At 37.7% G+C, this 26,702-nt stretch overlaps 1 protein-coding gene and 1 pseudogene across 5 annotated transcripts in view; both read left to right on the forward strand.

Annotated features, from left to right (window-relative positions):
* AFG2A (AFG2 AAA ATPase homolog A) overlaps positions 1 to 26,702 on the forward strand; it is a 369,660-nt gene that overhangs the window by 67,533 nt on the left and 275,425 nt on the right. For all 5 annotated transcript variants that reach the window (XM_001104133.5, XM_015139177.3, XM_078002705.1 and 2 more), the window contains exon 11: positions 25,091 to 25,300. In XM_001104133.5, the coding sequence (XP_001104133.2) occupies positions 25,091 to 25,300 (210 nt within the window). The remainder of the gene's footprint in view (positions 1 to 25,090; positions 25,301 to 26,702) is intronic.
* Positions 20,898 to 22,657, forward strand: LOC106998486 (coilin pseudogene; annotated as a pseudogene).

Below are 26,702 nucleotides of genomic sequence, written 5' to 3' on the forward strand. Positions count from 1 at the left end.
AGTATATCCATGAAATCAAGTAACCATCTCCACAGTCAATTTTTAAAGATTTTTCAGCATCCTAAAAAGAAACGTTGTGCCCTGTACTTATCACCTCCCAACCTGCCCATCTCACTTAGATAATCACTTCGATTTGCCTGTTCTGTACATTTTATATAAATGGAATCATAGAATATGTGGCTCTTTGTGACTGGATTATTTTACTTAGCATAGGTTTTCCAGGTTCATGCATGTTGTAGCATGTATCAGTATTTAATTTTTTTAAACTGCCAGATCATATTCCATTGTGTTGATATAGCCCATTTGATTTATCAGTTCATCAGTTGATGGACAATTGGGTTGTTTCTACTTTTTGGCTATTATGATAATCCTGCTGTGAACATTCATGTACAAGTTTTTGTTTGAACACTTGCTTTTAATTCTTTAAGGTACAGATCTGGAAGTGGAATTGCTGAGTCATATGGTAACTTTATGTTTAACCTTTTGAGGAGCTTCTAGATATTTTCCAAAGTGTCTGCACCATTTTACATTCTTACCAGTAGTATATAGAGAGTTCCTATTTTTTCCACTTCTTTGCTAACACTTGTTATTATTTGTCTTTTTTATTATAGCTATCCTAGTGGGTGTGAAGTATTATTTCATTGTGGTTTTGACTTTCATTTCCTAAATGACTAATGATGTTGAGCGTCCTTTTATTTGCTTATTGACCATTTGTATTGTATCTGCTTTAGGGAAATGTCTAGTCAGATCCTTTTCCTTTTTTAATTGGATGATTTGTCTTTGTATTATCGAGTTGTGAGAGCTCTTTATGTATTCTAGATATGATTCCTTTATCAGATATGTTATTTGCACATATATTTTTCCATTCAGTTGGTTGTCTCTTTCACTTTCTTGATAGGGTTCTTTGAAGCACAAAAGTTAAAAAAAAAATTTCGATTAAGTCCAGTATCTTTTTGTTGTTGTTGTTGAATGTACCTTTGGTGTCACATTTGAAAAACTGTTGTCAAATCCAAGGGCTTTAAGGTTTACTCTGTTTTTTCCTTCTAAGAGTTTTATAATTTTAACTCTTACATTTAGATCTTTGATGCATTTTTATTCCCCTAGACAGGGTTAACCCTATTTCTATGTGTAACCGTAGTCTTCTAGAAACTTTAATTATAACTTGAAGTTTTGAGAACTATATATGGGGAAAGTTTGTTTATTTTTACTGTGATAAAATATGCATAACATAAAATGCACCATTTTTAAGTGTACAGTGTGGCATCATTAAGTGAATTTGCGTTGCTGTGCAGCCATCACTGGATCCATCTCCAGAACTTCTTCTTTTCAAACAAACTCTATACTCGTTAAACAGTTACTCCTGATCCCCATTCATCATTAAGTATGATGTTAGCTTTTAAGAATGGGAGAACATTTTTGCAATCTACTCATCTGACAAAGGGCTAATATCCAGAACCTACAAAGAACTCAAACAAATTTACAAGAAAAAAACAAACAACCCCATCAAAAAGTGGGCAAAGGATATGAACAGACATTTCTCAAAAGAAGACATTCATACAGCCAACAGACACATGAAAAAATGCTCATCATCACTGGCCATCAGAGAAATGCAAATCAAAACCACAATGAGATACCATCTCACACCAGTTAGAATGGCGATCATTAAAAAGTCAGGAAACAACAGGTGCTGGAGAGGATGTGGAGAAATAGGAACACTTTTACACTGTTGGTGGGATTGTAAACTAGTTCAACCATTATGGAAAACAGTATGGCGATTCCTCAAGGATCTAGAACTAGATGTACCATATGACCCAGCCATCCCATTACTGGGTATATACCCAAAGGATTATAAATTATGCTGCTATAAAGACACATGCACACGTATGTTTATTGCAGCACTATTCACAATAGCAAAGACTTGGAATCAACCCAAAGGTCCATCAGTGACAGATTGGATTAAGAAAATGTGGCACATATACACCATGGAATACTATGCAGCCATCAAAAAGGATGAGTTAGCGTCCTTTGTAGGGACATGGATGCAGCTGGAAACCATCATTCTTAGCAAACTATCACAAGAACAGAAAACCAAACACCGCATGTTCTCACTCATAGGTGGGAACTGAACAATGAGATCACTTGGACTCAGGAAGGGGAACATCACACACCGGGGCCTATCATGGGGAGGGGGGAGGGGGGAGGGATTGCATTGGGAGTTATACCTGATGTAAATGATGAGTTGATGGGTGCAGCACACCAACATGGCACAAGTATACATATGTAACAAACCTGCACGTTATGCACATGTACCCTACAACTTAAAGTATAATAATAAAAAATAAATAAATAAAAAAATAAAAAAATAAAAAATGTCCTTTATTGGGTTAAGAAAGTTCCATTACATTTCTAACTGGCTGAGAGGTGTTTTTTTTCTTTTCTTTTTTTATAATTATGAATAGATCTTAAGTTATTTTGAATGTTTTCTATGTTATCTATTGAGATAATCTTAGGGTGTTTCTTAGTCTGTCAATATGAATTATGTTAATTGATTATCAGTGTTGAATCAGTCTTGTAGTCCTGGAATAAACTCCATTTGAATATTCCTTTTACACATTGCTGAATACTGTCTGCTAATATTTTGTTGAGGATTCTTGCATATATGTTCATGAGGAATATTGTTCTGTAGTTTTCTTAGAATGTTTTTGTCTGCTTTTGATATTAGGATAATGTTGGCACAGTGAAATGAGTTGGGAAATATTCCCTTTAGTTTTTATTTGTTGGAAAAAATTGTGTACAATTAGTATTATTTTTCCCTTATAGGTTCTCCACTGAAATCATCTGGGTCTGGAATTTTCATTATTTGGAAGGCTTATGTAAATTTTAATATTTTTACTAAATCTAGGACTATTCAGGTTATCTGGTTTTTTTTCTCAAGTGAGTTTTGGTAGTTTGTATTTTTTCAGGAATTCTGTTTCACCTAAGTTGTTGAATTTATGGCCAAAGAGTCATTCATAGTATTTCCTTGTATTTTTAATCTCTGCTGTATCAGTGGTGTGTCCAGTCTTTCATTTTTCATATTGGTAATGTGTGTTTACTCTCTCTTTTCCCTGGTCAGCTGGCTAGAGGTCTGTCAATTGTATTGATCTTTTCAAATTGGTTTTCTTTCTTTTCCTTCTTTTTTTTTTTTTTTTTTTTTTGAGACAAGAGTCTCACTCTGTCGCACAGGCTGGAGTGCAGTGGCATGATCATGGCTCACTGCGACCTCTGCCTCCTGGGTTCACGCCATTTTTGTGCCTCAGCCACTAGAGTGAGTAGCTGGGATTATAGGCGTGCACTATCACGCCTGGCTAGTTTTTGTATTTTTACTAGAGAAGGGTTTTCGCCATGTTGGCTAGGCTGGTCTCAAATTCCTGGCCTCAAGTGATCTGCCCACCTCCGCTTTCCAAAGTGCTGGAATTACAGGTGTGAGCCACTGCGCCCAGCCTTGTTTTATTGGTTTTCTGTTTTCCGTTTTATTTATTTCTAATCTAATCTTTGTTATTTCTTTCCTTCTGTTTGTTTTATGCAAACAGAAGGAAATTTCTTCTTCTTCCTCTGGTCTCTTAAGGTGGGATATGTGGTTACTGATTTTAGATCTTTCTTGTTTTCTAATACAGGCATTCAAAGCCATAAACATTCATTAAGCACTGCTTTAGCTGCATCACACAAAACTGATATGTGTATTTTCATTTCCATTTAGTTCAATATATTTTAGAATTTCCCTTGGGACATCTTTAAATTATCACAGTCTACCTTTAAGTGTTATTATACCATGTGTACAGTGTAAGAATCTTAGAACAATATATTTATGTTGTTTCCCTCCTGGCCTTTGTGCTGTTGTTGTCATACATTTACTTTTACATATATTGTAAACTTCAAAGCATATTATCATCAGTTTTGCACTAAACAGAGTATTTTCTTTTGAAGAATTTAAATATTAAGGAAAAGTGATCTTTATATGTACTCAATGTAGTCACCATTTCACCAGTTCTCTTTAGTCTTTTGTGTAGATTCAAGTTTCTATCTGGTATCATGTTCCTTCCTCTTGAAGCTCTTACTTTAATATTTCCTGTAATGCAGGTGTCCTGGTCATGAATTTCTTCAGTTTTTTTTTCTTAATATCTGAAAAAGTATTTTGTTTTTGTTTTAGGAAGATATTTTAACTGAATACAGAATTCTAGGTTGACATTCCTCCCTCCTTGTGTTCTTTAATGGTTTTGCTCTACTGTCTTCTGTCTTGTATTTTTTTAAAAAGAAATCTGCTTTCTTCATTTTCTTTGTCTTGTCTGTATAGTATGTTCCCCAACCCCCGCCTTATTGCTTTTAACATTTTATCATTGGTTTTAAGCAATTTGGTTATCATGTGCCTTGGTAGTTTTCTTCATGTTTCTTGTGCTTTCGGTTTATTCATGTTCTTGTATATATGAGCTTACAGTGTTAGTCAAATTTGAAAAAAAAAAATTATTCAAATATTTAGTGTTTGCTCTTTCCTCTCTCACTGGAGACTCAAATTACACACATATATATGGAGGTTGTGTCTTCTTTTTTACTTTTTTTGTTTGATTTTCAGTGATCTCTATCTAGTGCTGTGCCTACCAGCCTTTTTCCCCTTTTGAAATGGCTGGTCTCCTGTTAATTCCATTCAGTGCCTTTTAAAATTATGGACATTGTAGTTCTCTTCTCTAGAAGTTTGATTTTTATCTTTTTAAAATGTTATACTTTTTTACTTACTGTTTTCAGTGTTTCCTTTATTTACACATAGGTAATGCATTTATAATAACTTCTAATGTCCTTGTCTACTAATTCTATCATCTGTGTAATTTTTGGATCAGTTTCAATTTATTGATTTTTCTCCTTCTCCTTATGGGTATATTTTTCTGTTTCTCTGCATGCTTGTTCATTTTTTTTTTCCAGTTGCAAAGTTATTTTCTTTTACTCTCTTTCTTTCTTTTCTTTTCTTTTCTTTTCATAAAAGGAAACCATGATCTTGGGGACTAGAGCAGGATTTTGCGTGCCTGGTAATTTCTGATTGAATTCTAGACATTGTAAATTTTATCTTGTTGGGAGATGGGTTTTTTAAATATTCATAAAGATTTTAGTATTTACAAAAATATTTTTGAGTGTAGTTTTGAGGTGTGGTTCAGTGTTTTGGTAACAGTTTGATCCTTTTGAGTCTTGTGTTTAAATTTTCTGAGGTGGGACTAAGGCAGTGTTTTGAATAGGGTTAATTTTTCCCCTCTATTGAGGTAGGGCCCTTTTTAGTACTCTACCTAATGCCCTATGAATTATGAGTTTCCACTCTGGCTATTGAGAGGAGGCACTATTTCTGGCCCTTTGTGAGCTTTAAGTATTACTTCCTCTATTCTTTTTAGGTGCTTTTCTTTGGTCTTGTGTGTTTTCTTCATGTGTATGCACTTATAACAATATTTGGCAGCCACTTTTCCGTCATACACAGGGTTTTCTCTTTGTTTGAATCCCCACTCCCTCTGTCTCTGTGCAGGGGAGCTGTTTTCTTCTTCTTTCCTTCCTTCTTGCCCATTAAGTTCTCCATGCCTTTATATATATATTATATATATATATACACACACACACACATACACATATATATATATACACACACACATATATATATGGACCTTCTGCAGATTTTAAAGGTTTTCTCCCTGGGAACTTTATTTATTATCTCCAGTACTCTACCCTGCAAACTCTAGCCACTTTGACTTCCCCATACTCCTAGCTCTGTCTTCTCAACTTGGAGTTTGTAGGTTCTGCCTAAGGTTTGCATTGCTATGACCTACGAACTTTTTCCAGTCAATAAGTTGGGTGCAGTCATAGAGCTTATCTTATTGGTTTCTCTTCTCTCAAGGGTCATTGTCTTTCATTCAGATGTTCAGTGTCCTGAAAGTTGATGCTTTATATATTTTATTTGCTTCTTTTAGTTTTTTTTTTTTTTTTCCCCCAGACATGTCTTAGTCCATTTAGTATTGCTATAGAGGAATGCCTCAGGCTGGATAATTTATAAAGAAAAGAGGTTTATTTGCCTCATGGTTCTGCAGGCTGTACAAGAAGCATGGAACCAGCATCTCTTTCTGGTGAGGTCCATAGGAAGCTTTCACTGTGTAGAGGGTGAAGCGGAGCTTGCATGTAGAGATCACATGGCAAGATAAGCAGCAAGAGAGAGATGCCAGGCTCTTTTCAATTACCAGTTCTTATGGGAACTAAGAGTGAAAAGTTACTCACTCCTGGAGAATGGCACCAAGCCATTCATTGAGGGATCTACTCCCACAATCCAGACAGCTCTCACCTAGGCCCTACCTCCAACATTGGGGATCAAATTTCAGTGAGATTTGGCAGGACCAAACAAATCGTATCCAAACCATAGCAAGACAGAAAAGTAAATGTTATCTTTTTTACTCTATGATCAGAAACAAAGGTCCCTATTTGTCCATTTTTGAAAGTCCTATATTTAATGATTTACAGCCATGCCACAGCATAAGACATATTCACATGTCCTATGTTAAAATTGCTATCTGAATTTCATGTACTCTTTAGAGAACTGCTTTGCAGTTTTAAATATGTTTTTAGAAAAAAAAAGTTTATTAAGAATGAAATTTCTTCTGGTTTTGATCCTATAGAAAGAGGAATGCTCTAAAGTAAAATGGAGCATGATGCTAAAATGGGAAAAGTAGGTAGATTGATTAAACTTAATTTGAAAACTAGCAGTAGATGTTTGAGAACTCCATCATAGGCCTGAAATAAAGTTAAGGGTAAGTTTAAAGGTTTGGTATAAAGTTTTCTTTAATGTCCTGGGTTGAATGTAGATGGAGAGTATGGGGAGGTGTGAGTTCTGGAGAACTGTTAATTTGTTTGTAATTTTATTACCTATCTGTCTGTGCATCTGTCTTCATTGGGGTTTCCAAGACCACTCTCAGGCTTGATGATTCACTATAAGGACTCACTGGACTCAGAAGCTGTTAGACTCATGGTTATGATTTGTTAACAGTGAAAGCATACAGATAAAAATAAGCAAAGGGAAAAGGTGCATGGGTAACGTCCAGAAGAAACCAGGTACAAGCTTCTAGATGTCCTTTTCCAGTGGAGTCACATGGGAACACACTTAATTCTCCCAGCAACTATGTGTGACAGCAGGTGTGAAGTCACTACCAAGCAGAGAAGTTCACTTCAGTCTTAGTGTCCAGAATTTTACTGGAGGTTAGTCACACTGGTGTACTGCAGTGCTGGCAAGACTGACCTCAACTATCCAGATTCCAGTACTTCCCAGAGCAAAAACAAGCATTCACCATAAATCACACTGTCAGTATAAACTTATCTGGTCAGATTGGTACAGCATGGCCCAAGGTACTGCGATATTGTGCCTGATACTTGTTTTTATATGCTCCAATACATACATCTCTAGTTTACTAACTCCATATTTTATTTGGATTGAATTGGTTTTTCCTATAATGTCCTTTGAGGATCCCTTGTAGATTTTCACATTACATGTGGTCATATTTCTAGGTTTTTCTGGGCTGTGACAATTTCTTTTCTTATTTTTGATGGCCTTGATGATTTTAAGGTATACTGGTCAGGTCTTTTGTAGAATGCTTCTCAATTTGAGTTTGATTGATGTTTTCTTACGGTTTGACTGGGATTGCCGGTTTTGGGAGGAAAACCAAACATGAAGTTCCAATTTTCATCACAGTCTGACCAAGGTATAATATATATTTTGAACCTTTAAGTATTTTTGAAGGGCTAGGAGATTTTTTAATTAAATAATTAATCAGATTTTAGGCCAATGTAGTGCTTATATGCCGAATTTGTTCTCTGTGGCTTTTCTTATCTGATAACTTTTAATTAATATGCAACCTTCTTTGCAGTGGTATCAGGATCGCTGTGCACAACTTCATATCTTTCTGGAGACAACAGGGAAAGGAAGCCAGAAGGGAGAACAATAATTGGTCAAGTCGCAGATTAGGGAAGCTAAAATTGGCCTCTTACTAGATTAGAATCTGGAGTAAAACTCTCGTCTGGTCCTTCAGCATGGCTTTTCTGTTCTCACACGCCTCTCTTCCTTAAACAAGCCAAATTAAAATTTAGTATTAGGGGCTCTAAATGGTACAAACTCATTCATTCTCTTTAATTGCCTAACTTCTACTCATTCTTCATATTGTTGCTTAAATGTCAGATCTTTTAGGAAGCTATCCTTGACTTAGAGGAGGACCCTCAAGACCTGTCATGGGCTCTTGTAGTATTCTGTATAATTTTTTGTCTAGTCCTTAATTTAAGTATTAGTGTATTTTTTAATTTTTTTTTTTCTTCCAGACTGTAAGCTCCACAATGTAGAGACCATGTCAGTTTTGTTCATTTTTGTATTCTTAGAGCCAGGCCAAGCATTCAACACAGCCATGCAGTAATATGAATATATATATCTGAGTCAGTGAGTGAATAGATACATAATTGAGAAAATTAATAGATATTAGATATTAAAACTTTTACCAACTCTAGTTATAGCAGCCTGACTCTTGTTAACCATAAATACACACTTGTAACACATGGGCCCCACACTTACCCTAAGTTATAAAAATGGCACAGTTAGATAATTTCTACCCTGAGACAGTCATTTTTTGCCCAGTGATCTAACCACATAAGCTTGCTTACTTCTGAGACTTGCTTGACCTATCTCATTGAACTTGCTCTGTACCTGAGATACATGTCCAATTTCTGAAGGCAAGTTTTCCTTCCAGAATTTTCTTGTGACATACTTTGGGCCCAATTCCCTAGTTGTTCTGTACCAATAAACTCATACCCCCAGCTATTATATGTAGCACATTCAACATTCAGCGACAAACTTTGATGTAAGTTAAATTTTCTTTTTTCTTTTCTAAATATTACCCATTAAGACTGTGTTTTAAGGATTGTTTTCTAATTCCTTCTTTACTCTTTATCAGAGGTTTGTCCTCCTACCTTTTGCCTTCAAACCAAAACATGAGTAACAGTCCTCTTTCCCCAACATCTTTGTTCTCTGGCCAGCACTGATTATTCTTCCCCATGGGGGAGCTTACTTTCTAGTCTATACTTAAGGACACAGAATCTGAACTGCTTTTAAAGTTTGCTTATATGAATTTGCTGAGCTTTCTGACCCAGAGATATCTTATCTCTTTGCCTCCCATTTAATAAACATTTGGACCATCCCTTCAGCCAGTCTTGGCAGAGGAGGCTTTTTATTTCCATGTATACAAAAACTTTATTGTCAGCTAACCATCAGAGGAGATCAGAGAAAATGGTTTGAACTTATGTCCCAACTATTTGTTCAGATCAGGGCTAGGAAATATAATGTAAGACATGTATGTATAGACTTTGTATACTTTTACATAGTGGTTTCACTCGCATCCGTGTGAAGAGAGCACCAAACATGCTTTGTATGAGCAACAAGGATGTTTTTTTCACCTGGATGCAGGCGGGCTGAGTCCAAAAAGAGTCAGCGAAGGGAGATAGGGTGGGGCCGTTTTTTAGGATTTGGGTAGGCAAAGGAAAATTACAGTCAAAGGGGGTTGTTCTCTGGCTGGCAGGGGTGGGGGTCACAAGGTGCTCAGTGGGGGAGCTTTTGAGCCAGGATGAGCCAGGAGAAGGAATTTCACAAGGTAATGTCATCAGTTAAGGCAGGAACAGGCCATTTTCACTTCTTTTATGATTCTTCAGTTACTTCAGGCCATCTAGATGTATATGCAGGTCACAGGGGATATGATGGCTTAGCTTGGGCTCAGAGGCCTGACATTCCTGTCTTCTTATATTAATAAGAAAAATAAAATGAAATAGTGGTAAAGTGTTGGGGCAGTGAAAATTTTTGGGGGTAGTATGGAGAGATAATGGTCGATGTTTCTCAGGGCTGCTTCAAGCAGGATTAGGGGCCGCGTGGGAACCTAGACTGGGAGAGATTAAGCTGAAGGAAGATTTTGTGGTAAGGGGTGATATTGTGGGGTTGTAGAATGATTGGTGATGACTTGGATACGGTTTTTTATGAATTGAAAAACTAAACGAAATAAGAGAAGGAGAAAAACAGGTATTAAAGGACTAAGAATTGGGAGGACCCAGGAAATCCAATTAGAGAGTGCCTAAGGAGGTTCAGCATAGCCCCGCCAGCAAAGATTATTTAAGAGTTAAGAGTGGCGGTTTGGGGATAGCACTAGGAGATATCAGCTATGATGGCTTGGAGAAACAGTGTAAACCAGCAGAGTAAACAAGAGTAGGGCATTTATGAGTAGTTGAGAATGGTGAATAGGAGTATGACTAGACAGAAGATAGTAGGGATGACTAGTTTTTGGGGCTCAGTCCAAGTAGGGGTGACTTCGTAAAGTCCTGTTGTAAAAAGTAGGGTAAGGATGAACAGACCTAATAGACTGAAGGGATGTATTAGGCTCATAAGGGTTATTTCTGTTCTTCAGAAATGCGAGTGAGTTTAAGGGAAGTAGGGGAGAGTACTTGCGACTTCCAGGAGGAAGAGGAAGGATTAGGCTGGCTGTCCAACAGACACAGCTTTTTCCTGGAACGATGTACCCAGTGGGGAGGATCTTGCAGGCGGACAGCAGTTGGGGTACTATAGATGACTAAGTAGGGTCCGGTCCATCAAGGTTTTAGGATTTGAGGGGTCAGATTCTTAACGAGAACTGATTGTCCAGCTAGGGTGTCTTCATATGGCTGGGAATCTTCCACTGTGAGGGTTACCCCAAGCTCGGCTCCGTAATGGTCCAGGGGGCTTCCGAGGCGATGGGGCAGCATCAGTCTTCAGCCGCTAAGCCAAGAAGATCTGGGAAGGAATCAGTCAGAGAGCCTTGGGCCAGAGTTCCAGGGGCGCTGGAAGTGGCTGCCAGGTGAGTTGAACAGTCCAATTTTCACTGGGGTCCCGCACAGATGGGACACGGCTTAGGAGGAATCCCGGGCTGTGGGCATTCCTTGGCCCAGTAGCCAGATTTGTGGCACTTGTAGCAAACAACCGGGGGAGGAGGTTCTGGAGGAACCCCTGGCAGCTGCGGTTCAGGTGTGTGGACTTCTTGTGTGCTGGAGATGTGGCTGGGGTTTGTCTCACAGTGGAGGCAAGGAATTGCAACTCAGAAATACATTGCTACTTGGCTGCCTCTACTCTGTTATTGTACAACTTGAAGGCGAGATTAATTAAGTCTCGTTGTGGGGTTTGAGGGCCGGAATTTAATTTTTGGAGCTTGATTTAATGTCAGGAGCAGATTGGGTAATAAAATAAAATGCATATTGAGAATAAGACAGCCTTCTGACCTTTCAGGGTCTAGGGCTATAAAGCGTCTCAGGGTTGCTGCCAAACGGGCCATGGACTGGGCTGGGTTTTTATATTTGATGAAAAAGAGCCTAAACGCTAACTGATTTGGGAGAGGTCGGATAAAGAAAAAGGAGCATTAACCTTGACTATGCCTTTAGCCCCAGCCACCTTTTTAAGAGGAAATTGCTGGGCAGGTGGGGGAGGGCTAATCATGGAACAAAACTGTAATCTGGACCCGGTGTGAGGAGGGGAGGTGATAAAAGGATTATAGGGTGGTGGAGCAGAGGCTGAGGAAAAATTGGGACCTGGCTCGGCCTGGCGAGGAGCAGCCTGGGGAGGAGGGGAGAGGTCAGATGGGTCCATAAAAAGGAAGATTGGAAAGACTCAGCAACGCTGAGTCTTAGGGTTAGGGTTAGGGTTGGGACTGAGGGGACAGGCGGGAGGGAAAGAAGGAAGATTTGGGATGTGTTGCATTGGGAACAGAGACTAGGGAGGGACCGATTTGTAAACGAATGCCTAGACGTAATGCACCTCAGACCGTTTGCCCATTTTACGACAAGAATTATCTAGATCTTGTAGGATGGAAAAATCGAAAGTGCCGTTTTCTGGCTATTTGGAACCACTGTCGAGTTTGTACTGGCGTCAAGTAGTGTTGCAGAAGAAAATAAGACGCTTCGATTTTAGGTCAGGTGTGAGTTAGAGTTTTAAGTTCTTGAGAATACAGGCTAAGGGAGAAGAAGGAGGAATGGAGGGTGGAAGGTTGCCTATAGTCAAGGAGGCAAGTCCAGAGAAAAGAGAGGGTAGAGACATGGAGAGAAGGGGTGGGGGGTGCTTGCCCCCCAGGAAAGTGGAGGAGGGGTGGGAGGTGCTTGCCCCCCAGGAAAGTGGAGGAGGGGTGGGAGGTGCTTGCCCCCCAGGAAAGTGGAGAAGGGGTAGGGGGTGCTTGCCTCCCAGGAAAGTGGAGAAGGGGTAGGGGGTGCTTGCCCCCCAGGAAAGTGGAGAAGGGGTAGGGGGTGCTTGCCTCCCAGGAAAGTGGAGAGAAGAGAGGGTAGAGACATGGAGAGAAGGGGTGGGGGGTGATTGCCCCCCAGGAAAGTGGAGAAAGGGTGGGTGAGCAGCCCTGGGCTGCAATGTGGGTGAGCAGCCAAAGCAGGCATATCCGCAGTTGACTTGCTACCAAGGGAATGTGGGTGAATGACCAAGGCAGGCATCCCCGCAGTGATTAGACACCAATGAAATGTGGGTGAATAATCAGGTAGGCGTTCTGCAGTGATTAAGCACCAAGCAAAAACTGTGTTCCCGAGTCCGTGACCGGCGCCGGAGTTTTGGGTCCACGGATAAAATGCATCTCCTTTGTCTCTACCAGAAAAGGAAAGGAACTGAAATGAAGAGAAGGGAGAGATTGAAGTGTGACGCCAAGACTGAAAGGAGAAAGAGGTTAAGGGATAGTGAGAGAGGTTGGAGAAGAGAGTAAAGAGAGGCCACTTACCGGATTTAAAATGGGTAAGAAGTTCCTTGGGCTGGTTACTCTGAGGACCAGAGGTCTTAGGTAGATCTTTCTCATGGAGCAAAGAGCAGGAGAACAGGGGATTGATCTCCCAAGGGAAGTCCCCCAATCCAAGTCACAGAACCAAATTTCACTTGCTTCCATGTGAAGAACCACCAAACAGGCTTTGTGTGAGCAACAAGTCTCGCCTGGGTGCAGGCGGGCTGAATGTGAAAAGAATCAGCTAAGGGAGATAGGGGTGGGGCCGTTTTATAGGATTTGGATAGTCAAAGGGGTTTGTTCTCTGGCTGGCAGGGGTGGGGATCACAGGGTGTTCAGTGAGGGAGCTTTTGAGCCAGGATGAGCCAGGAGAAGGAATTTCACAAGGTAATGTCATCAGTTAAGGCAGGAACAGGCCATTTTCACTCCTTTTGTGATTCTTCAGTTACTTCAGGCCATCTAGATGTATATGTACAGGTCACAGGGGATATGATGGCTTAGCTTGGGCTCAGAGACCTGACAATTGGTAACCTTTTTCACCTGACCACATCTATGGGTTTAATACTAACTCTCCAACTTTTTTCTTTATTTTTATTTTTATTTTACTTTAAGTTCCATGATACGTGTGCAGAAGGTGAAGGTTCTCAGCAAACTAACACAGGAACAGAAAATCAAACACTGCATGTTCTCACTCATAAGTGGGAGTTGAACAATGAGAACATGTGGACTCAGGGAGGGGAATATCACACACTGGGGCCTGTCGGGGGTTGGGGCGCAAGGGAAGGGAGAGCATTAGGACAAATACCTAACGCATGTGGGGCTTAAAACCTAGATGATGGGTTGGTAGGTGCAGCAAATCTCCAACTTTTTTCTATATTGCCCATCTTAACCTCCTGCCAGCTTGTCCCTCTGCCACTTTTTCCCCTTCTGTTGTTTTATTTGTAAGATAATACAAGAGAAACATGTTTCTGCCTATTAATTTATTTCTTTACCAAGCACCAAACATATGTAATATAAAAGGTACTATGTTAGGAAGGTCCTAGTTTTCATGCGCGTCTGTGTGAAGAGACCACCAAATAGGCTTTGTGTGAGCAATAAAGCTTTTTTTGCCTGGGTGCAGGCAGACTGAGTCCAAAAAGAGAGTCAGCAAAGGGTGGTGGATTATCATTAGTTCTTACAGGCTTTGGGATAGGCGGTGGAGTTAGGAATAATGTTTTGTGGGCAGTGGGTGGATCTCACAAAGTACATTCTCAAGGGTGGGGAGAATTACAAAGAACCTTCTTAAGGGTGGGGAGATTACAAAGTACATTGATCAGTTAGGGTGGGGCAGAAGCAAATTACAATGGTGGAATGTCGTCAGTTAAGGCTATTTTCACTTCTTTTGTGAATCTTCAGTTGCTTCAGGCGATCTGGATGTATATGTGCAGGTCACAGGGGATATGATGGCTTAGCTTGGACTCAGAGGCCTGACACTAGTCATACACACATATACAAAAAATTGTTTATTAATTACTCATGCCTCAAATTATCAAGAAAAGTAATCAAAACTCATTTAAACATTTTTACTATTAAAAACGCTTTCTTCTAGTTTTTGGGCGTTTGGTTATGTGGCATTCCATATGATTGACTTAAAATTCACTTAAGAAACTTGTTAAACATATGCTTAGCTCCTGTGCTTGGGGGTCAATCAGTAGAATCCCCTCTCTCTTCCCTCTGTTTTTAGTTTCCTTGTTTTTAGTTTCTATATTGTCCATATTCCTTTATCTTTCCCAGTTCTGCTATGCCTTGGTAAGAATTGCAGGAGTTACTAAGCAGTTTTCTTAAATATTCAAAACATTTTCTGGTGATTATAGGGAAGTTATTCAAGGAATTTGGTAAATTAGAAAAAGCAAAATATTTTAATGAGGTATGAAGAATTTTGTAGGCGGGTTTTATGCCATTGTCATGATCTGAGTCTTAATTTTTGTTACTTATTTTAAGTTTCCATTTTTTTTTTTTAAGTTTCCATTTTTTATGAGGTTTTTTTCTTATACTTCATCTGACAAAAGTAGGTAGTTTTTTAAAAGCTCATTTCATAAATGGTTAACCATTTTTAAGGTGAATTAAGACATAGATTTTTGTAATCTAAGGGAAGTTACTTGGATAATTTATTATATTTATAAGGTTTGACTTCATGCATAGCCAGATCTGAGGACAATGCATAGTAAACTTATTAAAGTGTCATTGTAATGTAATAATATTTTAGAAATTGAGCCAAGATTTGAATGTAACCATTAAACGAATTATTGAAATCTATACAGTTTTTAAAAAATTACCTTTAAGTTGATAATATTTTTCATGTTTTTTTCAGATACCTATATTTTTTAAACTTGAATAATTCCCATCTTAATGTCTTTACTTACTAAATATGACATCTATGAACATCTGGCCCTCTTAGCTATTATATGTTTAGTGAGGTTCTCAAGTTATTTACTAAAGAGCAACAAATCAAGAGCAATTAGTGGCCCAGTTTTGGTGTATAGTTTCTTATATTCTTTCTAATCTAGTTTTTTAGCTTCCTGTACTCTCACCTGTGAAATTGTTAGATGTTTTCAACCTAAGCTTGCTTATGAAAAATGGAAATATAACAGAAAGAGGGGAAAGGCTGAGAGAAAAGACAAGCAAAGACCTCTTTGAATATTCAGCCCCTCCCACTCGCCCTGTGCATAGCACTTCTTCACGTTTTTACTTGTCTCCACAGTCTGTCTGCTTTTCATTGCTTTTCAGAGGCCTTGAGAGATTTTTGTATTTTGTCTGACGTTTTTCTTTTTAATCAACAGGAGAGAGCCTATAGTTGCCTTATGGCACCATAATGAAACTGGAGCTTTGACTTCTTTAAAAAAAAAAAAAAATCTTCATAGAATGTGTCTTTACAGCATGGGAATTTTTTTTTTTTTTTTTTTGCTTTTCACTATATAAAGCTAATGGCTTTTACTTATTTTCATTTAGATCTAAGAACACATTTTAATAGTTACTGCTTCCTAATCTTGCTTTATCTCTATTAAAGAAGCATTTGGAAATGTATAATTCTTCTTGACCTTGGAGATTGGTTTTCTCAACTTTTTTTTTCCTGCAATATGTAGTATCTTTAATAATTTGGTACATTTATGATTTCTAAACAAAATATATGTCTTTTGAACATTGTTGAAAAGTTAGTGTATGACCCCACAGAGAATTTGGAACAGGTGCCAGCCCAATTGCCACTGCCTGACTTCTTGTCTTTACATTGGGAGTTGTTAGCACGAAAAAACAAAATGTAAAGTGCTCTTTTTCATGGCATTTTCTCTAAAATAATACTTTGAAAAGAATTTTTGTCCCTGGTGATATAAAACTTGGCACCGAGCAAGCAAGAGGATCTTGACTCATAGATGTATAAAAACATTGTCAGTCCCCCTGGAGCTACGGAATTCCTCTCTCATAGTAATACTTCTGATGTCTGTAGCTCAGTTCATTAATTTTTGTTTTGCTCCCTTGGAATTTGTCCATAAAAGTATTCTTTTTCCATTTATTTTTAACCAGATTATCAACTTCCTTGGCTTCTATGGGTGTACAGTTTGAATTTTTGTTGTAGTTGTTGTTTTATTTTGTTTTGGGGTATTTGGCTAGGAAGAACTAACTATAGGATGTTTGTCAGGGACATGTTCATTGGGAAATTTATCTCACTGCTCTGTGCTTGTTTGACAGCTGTTCTTGTATTTCTAACTTTAATTCAAAAAGGTATAAAGCCATATGTGAGCAGCTGTTCACTGTTTTCATTAGGGCAAAATAAGATCGGATGCAAATATTATCAGGAATGATTTAGGTTAGATTGTAAAAATAATTTAGACTAGATTGTAGGAATAATTTTATGGTAGTTATGATATATTGTAAGTTCTTAAAAAGAAGGTTCTTGAATTAAAAAACAATTTTAAGCGTAAAGTAGTATTTGTTGAAAGATGAGAGGTGTTGAAAGATGATATACTGTCTGAATGTAGGATAGTGAAGCAGCTACCTTTAGAATTCCTCTTCTAGTTCTAGGATTTTATGATTTCATGGTGGTGTTTATCCTTCTCTACAGACTAACTTTTCCCATGACTTCTTGTCCTTTAGAACTCTTCTGTGTAATAATAATATTTTTTTTTTGAGAGGGAGTCTCGCTGTGTCACCCAGGCTGGAGTGTAGTGGCATGCTCTCGGCTCACTGCAACCTCTGCCTCCCAGGTTCAAGCGATTCTCCTACCTCAGCCTCTTGAATAGCTGGGATTACTGGCATGCACCACCATGCCCGGCTAATTTTTTTTTTTTGTATATTTAGTAGAGACAGGGTTTTGCCGTGTTGGCCAGGCTTTTTAAGCTGATTCATATTTATTTGTGAATTATTATCATAGCCATAGAAAGAGTAATCATTTATTTGGCTTTCAAGTACTAAAATCAAAATGCAAAATTGGCTTGCCTTTAGTTTAAAGTGATCAGACCAAAAAAAAAAATAAAGTGAAGATAATTAAATGTTGCTTATGAAATTAAAAATGTAATGACTTATCTTTTTCAGTAGTCCTTCAGAATATAAACTACTTATAATCATCTCTCAGACATTTAAATAAAGTATCTAGTATTCATTAAATATTTACCACATGCCAGGTAAAGTACAATTAATTTAACATATACTCTCCTGTTTAATTCTCACAATGATCCTAAGACCTTAGGGTTTATTATCCCCATATTATAGAAGAGGAAAAAGTTTAGAGAATTGAAGTAAATTACCCAAAGTCACATAGTAAGTAGTGAGTCTGAGATTTGAACCCAAGACCATTTTTTTTTTTACCAAGTTCTAAATTTTAGAAGATATTTACTATATCAAAAAAGTATGAAGTTAAAAGGAATCAGAATGTAAACCTGTGAATATGTTAGGATCTCAGTTAAACCATACACACACATGCACACACGTGTGTTTGCATTTGGAAAGGCTAGAAGGTCCTACACCAAAATATTAACAGTGGTTACTTTTAGGTTACAGGTAATTCTTACAGTAACCTCCTTTATAATTTCTTATAGGCTATACTTATATCTGCTATTCTCATAATCAACAAGGTGGGAATTGCTGCTATTTTTATATTCTAAAAACTTGACATCTTACATGTATGCAATTTTCAAATCTATCTTCGCTATCTTATTTGAGAATTGTAAAGCTGTTTTTCAGTACTTTTTGTATTAATTTGTGTAAAGACAGATATTTTATATATTTAGACAGAGACTATCTCTTTTAGGATACTTTTCTTATTTCTCCTTCTAGATTACAGATTTTTTGGACATTATCGCAGGCATCTTTGTGCCCCTACGGTCTCTAGACAAATCCTGCACATAGAAGACATTTCTTAAAATTGATTGAGTTTATTTCAGTTGTAAATTTTAACCACAGTATAATAGGTGGAAAGAATAAACGAATTATAGTTGTAATAATAAAGGAAACTTAGGCTGAACCAGGGAGGTGGAGGAAACTTAGTTTAAGAAAATTTCCTAGATTTGTGAATCAGTGATTTCTCTAACTTTGTCACCTGGTTCTACTAGATGAATGGGTGGTTCCCTGACAACGTTGGGGACCCATCAGAGCTTTTTTTGTTTTGTTTTGTTTTTGACTGAACCTCTTAACTCTCCATCTGCATCACGCTTTTCTTTTTTTCTTGACCACAGCTTCTAGGATCTTAGTCTGCTTTCTTGTCCTCATGCTTTTATATACACATACACACACACACACACACACACACACACACACACACACAGACACACACACGTGTATGTATGTCAAATGATAAAAGTAATGATATGATACAGTTTCACTGTAGAAAATTTTCATAATACCAAAAATTATTAAGGATAATATAGCAATCGCTTGTATTCGTACCACTTTATTTTTATTTATTTATTTATTTTTTTTTTTTGAGACGGAGTCTCGCTCTGTCGCCCAGGCTGGAGTGCAGTGGCCCGATCTCAGCTCACTGCAAGCTCCGCCTCCCGGGTTTACGCCATTCTCCTGGCTCAGCCTCCCGAGTAGCTGGGACTACAGGCGCCCGCTACCTCGCCCAGCTAGTTTTTTTGTATTTTTTTTAGTAGAGACGGGGTTTCGCCCGTGTTAGCCAGGATGGTCTCGATCTTCTGACCTCGTGATCCGCCCGTCTCGGCCTCCCAAAGTGCTGGGATTACCGGCTTGAGCCACCGCGCCCGGCCTCGTACCACTTTAAAAATAACAATTTTTGAAAATGCGTATGTGTGTATGTGGTGGTGGTTTTTTTTTTTTTTTTTTTGAGACGGACTTTCATTCTTGGCGTTCAGTCTGGAGTTTAATGGCAGGATCTCAGCTCACTGCATCCTCCGCCTCGCTAGTTCAAGTGATTTTCCTGCCTCAATCTCCTGAGTAGCTGAGTTTCCAGGTGCCCGCCTCTGTGCCTGGCTAATTTTTGTATTTTTAGTAGAGACTGGTTTTCACCACGTTGGCCAGGCTGGTCTTGAACTCCTGACCTGTGTGTATGTGTTTTAATTGGGATTATAATGTATTAAAATCTTGATATTCTGCTTTTTTATTACATAAATTTTCAGAAAATATAAAATATCTTCTAAAATTTATTTAATGTCTATATGATTGTCCATTCTTTAGGTATTCTATAATTCATTTAATAGTTGTTTGATTTTTGGCATTGAGGTTGTTTTTAGGTTATTTTCTATCATATAGAGTGTTGTGCCATGAATCTTTGAAGAAGAAATCTTTTTGTATTTCCTGAACTGTTTTGCGAGGATGTCTAGGAAGTGATATTACTAGGTAAAAGTGTATGAACTTCTAAAATATGTTGCCAAGTACATTTAATAAACATTATGATTTTTTTTCTTCTACCAGTGAGTGACAGTGTTCTTTCATTGTATATTACCGGCCTTGAGAAGTCCATATTTTACTCTTTGCTAATATTATAAGCTGAAAACAGCTTTTCACTATTTTAATTTGGATGTTTTGGCTTTGATTAGTGGAGAGTTGAGCTTTTTACCCCCACAGTTTGATTTTGCATTTCTTTTTTGTATCATCCATTTCCTCTTATATTCCATACTTGTAACAGTACCTTTCCTAAGCTATTTAAGCTTTTAAAAAAAAAAAAATTTAATGATTTTTGAAATGGACTCTTTTCTCTTTGAGCTGTTTATTTACTTACTTATTTTTTTACCTTCTTTTCCCTTTTTAAGGTTTTTATTCTTACCTATTAGGAAGATAGCAAGGTATATCTAATTACATGACATGCAGTCTTCACCAAGAAGCCAGAATCTTAAATTTATAGCTCACTGTTGCCATCTGAGATATAAGTAGAACTACAGTTACTCTGGTTTACTTTCCATTAAGTCAACTTCCTTGCTCTTCTTAAACTCCACTACTCCTTCTTTAATTTTAGCCCTTCTACGAACACATGGATCTTCATAGACTATAAGAATCACTTGATTGATGTGTTTCATTTACATTTTAGAGAACTTCCATAAAAAGTGAAAGCTCTCTCAGTGTGTCTCAGAGAGATTATCCCACAAAGAAATGTTCCTCTTTGAGCATTTTCTTATATTTCTTCCTGTCTTCAAAATAAGTCATATCATTTAATTTATTTTAATCTTTTCTATTAAGTGCCAGTAGCACAAAGTCTCAATATAGTCAGCAGTCCTAAACAGCCCAGGAGAGGGAACCTCTATAATAATTAAATGCCTGTAGAATATATATTTATTATGGTTCGAGATTCCTAAATTGAGAGAGGGAACTTCCTCCACTAGTTAGTAATGAAATGCAGAAGTGAAACTGAGTATCGTATACCTATAATACTTAGTTCTAACTCTTTCTTCATCATTGTCATTAGGAGAGTTGGCATGCAGAAACATCTTGAGAGTTGCATATTTTAATACATTATTTACCTTTTCCACACAGACTTTGATAGTCATATAAATTCAGCCTTGCTCAGAGTTGTCCAACCTTTTGGCTTCTTTTGTCCACACTGGAAGAATTATCGTCTTGGGCCACACATAAAATATACTAACACAGGCTCCGAGCAAGATGGCAGCCTCCGAGCCGGTTAGGCTAGGGCTTCAATACCCACCAGCAGCTACCCTGCACTGTATGGCCTTCCTGGCTTTTGGTTGACTTGAACAGATGCCGAGTCATCACAGATCTCATTAGTCTCATCTGCCAGCGCTTTGGCGTCGGTTCTGGGGCCCTCCGAGGCCTCTAACTGGAGCGGGGGCTTGTGCCCCCAACTGAGAGCGGACGCCTGGTGAGAGACAATGACTGCCTTAGAGTTAAATTAGAAGACAGAGGAGTTGCTGAGAATTCTGTAGTCATCAGTAATGGTGACAGTATTCATTTATCACTTAGAAAAGCAAAAAAGCGGACATTTAAGTTAGAGGAGGATGAAGAAACTGAACCAGATTACAAATATTCAAAGAAGCATTGGAAGAGGCAAGAGAACAATAACAATAATGAGAAGGTCTTGAATCTAGAACGAAAAGCTGTCACAGATCAGACTATAAGCCAAAAAGAAAAGAGAGAAAAAATAAAGCAACCTGTGGCACAGTGGGTGATGATAACAAAGAGGCCAAAAGAAAATCACCAAAAAAAAGGAGGAATGTGAATATGAAAAAAAGGCCAGGAATCTCAACTCTCCTAAAGTACAGGCAGTAAAAGACTGGGCCAATTAGAGATGTAGTTCTCCAAAAGGTTCTGCTAGAAACAGCCTTGTTAAAACCAAAAGGAAAGGTAGTATAAGCGTTTGCTCAAATGGGAGTCCCAGTTCCTCCTCGGAGTCTGAGTCTTGTCATGAATCAATCAGTGATGGTCCCAGCAAAGTCAGTTTGGAGGCCAGAAATTCCTCAGAGAAATTACCAACTGAGTTATCAAAGGAAAGACCCTCTACCAAAAGTACAACTGCAGAGAAACTGGCTACAAAACCTGGCTTTGGCCTTACGCCCAGCAAGGGCAAGACCTCTGGAACATCATCTTTTAGTTCAGATTCTGGTTCAGAGTCAGATGACCAATGCTTGATGTCATCGAGCACCCCGGAGTGTGCTGTGGGTTTCTAAAAGACAGTAGGCCTTTTTGCAGGAAGAGGTTGTCTAGGCCCTGGGCTGTCATCACAGACTGCAGGTGCTGCTGGATGAAAGCCTTCTGGCTTAAATGGTGGCAGACAGGCTTTTGGTCCTTTTCCCAATGTGTCTGTCCCCAGTTTAGGAAGAGGATGGGGTAGAGGAGAGGACCTTTTTTCTTGGAAGGCAGCTAGGGGATGGGGCATGTGGGGGAGAGGTCGAGGATGAGGGCATCCTGTTTCCTGTGTTGTAAATAGAAGCACTGGCAACCAGAGACAACAGCAATTAAATGAAGTGGTAACAAATTCATCTACTGTTTTCCAGAATCCGGTAGAGACACACCAGAAGGACTGTAATCTGTTACTGCTGTTAGCAGCTGCCCCTCAAATTGGAGAAAAGGTTGCATTTAATCTTTGGAACTAACATCCAGTTACACTCTCATGATGTCTCTGATTACAAGGAAAAATATTAAGCCGCAATCCAGAGATACAGCAAGTAGATAGAGAAATTCTTTCATCCTTACCTACCTTGAGAGAACCTGGGAAATTTGATTTGGTTTATCACAATGAAAATGGAACCGTGGTAGTGGAGTACGCTGTGATGCAGGAGAGCAAGATCACTGTATTTTGGGGAGAGCTGATTGATCCAAGACTGATTATTGAATCTCTGAGTAATACATCAAGTACAGAACCTGTCTGAATATGACCTCTCCACCATATAGTTTATGAATGTCTTGTTTGTGAAAGTGACTATAACTTGGAGTTTTTTTTTTAAGAGGATTTGAAAGTTGTATGGATTTTTTTTGTTTTCTTCATTTTACTGCATAGGAAACAATCTACCTCATCATTTAAAATGACATGGGTGTCGGTTTTGTAGACCTTTGTTGTTTTTTTTTTGGTCAGGTTCAATTTCAGTTAACAAAACATAAAACATGACATTCCCTGCAGACATTGTTGTATACCAATGCGTATGGTTTCTTCTCTTTTTTAAAAGTTTTTGACCATCAAGCAGCAGTTGTCAGTAGGAGTTTATAATACCAAGAATGTGCTGCATATCTTGTCTCAATAAGTTTTAAGTAACATTTAAAAATATTAAAGCATATTACTTGACCTAATTTTTTAGCATTTGAGTTGTTCCATTAAATGGAGCATCTCGTAAATTTCAAGTATTTTATACTTGCAATTGTTAAGAGTTAAAAGGTAGTTGGATTTGTCCCAGACAATGAGTTAAGGAATCCTTCACGTTTTTTCCCAACTGAGCTTCAGGCCAGGAAATGCGTCATCTTGCCAAGCACCTGGCTGAGTGTGCTGGAGTGAGGATTTGAACAGAAACTTCCTTTTCTGTTATTATTCGCCACAAAGCTAAAGTGGCCAAATATATACTGTGAAAATTGGTTTCTTTTAACAAAGGATCAGATCCCTCCTTCAGTTGTACATATTTTTAAATAAAATCATATTAAACTAAAAAATATATATATACTAGCATGAACGATAGGTGATGAGCTAAAAAATTGCAAAAAAATCTCATAATATTTTAACAAACTTTACCAATTTGTGTTGGGCTGCAGGTTGGACAAGCTTGGTCTAGCTTAAGTTTTATGGATTACTTGTGCAATAGAATTGAGTTGATGTCTACAGTATTTTGAAGAGTGTGAAAGTGGTTTTTAAAATTTGTACTGTATGTTATAAAGCAGTATGAGTAACATACTTTATGTGTGAGACTTTACATGCCTAAGAAATACTTTTGTTAAGAAGGGTTTATATTTATGGTGGAGTATTTGTTACAACATGGGGTCTATACATACTTGTAAAGAAATTAAGGATAGAGAATGCATCACTCAGGCCCCAGACAACCTTTCCATTCATATGGATTGATTAGTCATCACATAGTCCATATTTTTCTACTGTATTTTAGTCCCAGTTGACACCTTATGTATCATATTCCTTAGTTCCCAAACATGTTCCCTTCTTTCTTTTCATGCAACTTTTAATTACTCATTTGTCCGAGTCTGAATCCTGAATATTACCCTGATTCCATTTTGTTTCACCACCCCTTTCCAAATGTAGCTTTAAGTTTTTCCTGTTTCTTTTTCTACTCCCAGAACCCACAACTATAGCTCTGAAGTATGTTTCCAGTGAGTTTTCAGTATCTGCATGTGTTTGCTCTAGCTCAAGGTGTGTTTTTTTTTTTTCTGATATTTATGTCATTAATTGATCTCTCTGATGAATCTTGTCAGAGAAGTCTTCCAGAAGGACATCTCAGACCATGTTTCTCTCTAGATTAAAAAACCTTCAAAGACTTCCAAGTATGTACAAAGAGTTCTCTTGAATTCCTTCATCTGGTCTTCAGGGTCCTATGCTATGACTTCAACTTTTCTTTATTACCCTCCCTCAAATATTTTTTCTCTTATCCTTTTTATACTTCTTTCCTTGTGAGCCTTCTGTCATTTTTTGGCCTGTACCTATCCATTTCCCTGTTCTTGCATTTCCAAATATCATCTATCCTTCAAGAGTTGGCCTTTAGGTTTGTCTTCCAGCTGGAAGTAATCTTTTCTTCTTGGGAACTCCCAAAGGCCTTTTCTGTTTGTTATTGTACTTAGTATCCTTTCTGTTGAACTATGGTTGTTCATGGTTACTGGTATTTCTTGTGTACGTTTTCTGGTACACGTATATTCTTAAGACATATGCAGTTCTGGGGGTATTTCTTAGTGGAGAAAAATAAAACCTTGGAGATATTTTATATGCCAAAGATAAAAAGGATTGTGTGTTCTATAAAGATCTACAAAAATATGCTTGGAAGTAGTTTTGCTAAAAAAAGAGGTATAAGAAATTAGATACATAGATGAGACCTTGGATGACTGACTCAAATCACTTTCAGACAGATGAAAACTAACTTCTAAATCTTTCTAGAAGGTTAGATTTAATGATATGTTCAATCATTTAAACAGTTACTTATATGAGACTTACAAGCAGAATTTTTTTTTTTTTTTAGTATTTTTACAATATGCAGTTCACTTCTTGATACTCCTTAGAATTTTTTAAAAGATTTTCCTGATTCTTAAATGGTTCTATTCTTTTTTGCACTTCTTCTGTTAATGATGTGTTTTATTTTTTTAGTTCTCTGTTTGTCCTGGCAAAACTTACATTTGGAAAATGTTCTATTTTTCAGGTATCCTGGTCAGATATAGGAGGACTGGAAAACATCAAACTGAAGTTGAAACAGGCTGTGGAATGGCCCTTAAAACATCCAGAGTCTTTCATTCGAATGGGTATTCAGCCACCTAAAGGAATTCTTCTGTATGGGCCACCTGGGTGCTCTAAAACAATGATAGCAAAGGCTTTGGCCAATGAGAGTGGACTGAATTTTCTAGCTATAAAGGTAGGATGTTAAATTTTTTAATGGCTACTCTCTCTCTTGGCCTCCGCTGATGCCCATCCTCTGACTCCTACCTTTAGGAGAACGAATAAAGGCATCTTAACGAGCAGTGATTCTTCTTTTTTTTTTTTTTTTTTTTTTTGATATTGGTGGCGATATAATATAGGGAGATGAGTGATAAGAAATAAATTTGTGCATGTAATCAGCAAATTATGGTAGACATTGAGAAGACTGCTTTATTTAGTTTCTTGATTCTGATATTTCTTATATCCATGTGTAACAGAAACTAATCCTTTTTTTGTTTCTACATTTTTAATTATAGACTTTTGCTTAACTAGGATTTAAAGATAAACGTGATAACGAATTCAATATTTATATACCTAGAATTTTCAAATGAACAAGGCACTTGTTATAGTATACTAAATTCTTTAAAAATACTTTTCCAGTCAGAAAGTATATGTTCATTGTTTTTATTCTGAACCACACACACACATTTTATTCGTTCATTGCTCTGCTCCCATTAACTGGGATAGATAATCTTTCATGATATGTAGTTGTACACTTACTTTAGGACCAGATATTAATTTTATGTAACATTGTGATGTATCCAGGTACTTAATCCACACATATAAAATCATAAATCCATTTCTGTGGACTGTATCACAAAAATATGTACCTAAATAGATTTACTATCAATTCATTTCAGAAAAGGCACACGATCATCTGTTTTGATATTACCAGGGATTTTTTTGCATAACAATGCATTTTCTATCTTAGAACATTGAAATCATGGGCAGTTTGAAAGCATAAAACTTCAGAGTAGTTTGTCAACTTTTGGCTTTACTTAAGATTTATATAGAATGATACTTAGGTGTGATTAAGCTGTTTGTTCTTTAAGAGTATCTTCAACATATTTTTTATTTTCTGTAAGATATTGGAGAGTAAATATAGGGGGAGGAGACCATTTATAGCATGATCACTTATGGGGAATCACAACTACAGTTTTAAAGGTTGCAGGTTTATTTGTTATTTTTTTGAGACATCGTCTCACTCTGTGGCCCAGGCTGAAGTATAGTGGTGTGATCATAGCTCACTGTAACCTCAAATTCTTGGGCTCAAGCTATCCTTCTGCCTCAGCCTCCTGAGCAGCTCGGACTACAGGTGTGAGCCATCACACCAGCTAACTTTTTAACATTTTTGTAGAGACAGGGTCTCACTGTGTTGCCCAGGCTGGTCTCAAACACCTGGCCTCAAGCAGCCCTCCCACCTTAGCCTCCCAAAGTTCTGGGATTATAGAAATGAGCTGCTGCACACAGCAAAGGTTGCAGTTTTAAGGGTTGAAGTAATGAGTGATTTTGAAATTTCCCAGGACATCTTGATTTCTCCTTGGTCCTTGTCCTTTTAT

This window comes from Macaca mulatta, chromosome 5 (genome assembly GCF_049350105.2).
Source record: "Macaca mulatta isolate MMU2019108-1 chromosome 5, T2T-MMU8v2.0, whole genome shotgun sequence".
NCBI lineage: Eukaryota > Metazoa > Chordata > Mammalia > Primates > Cercopithecidae > Macaca > Macaca mulatta.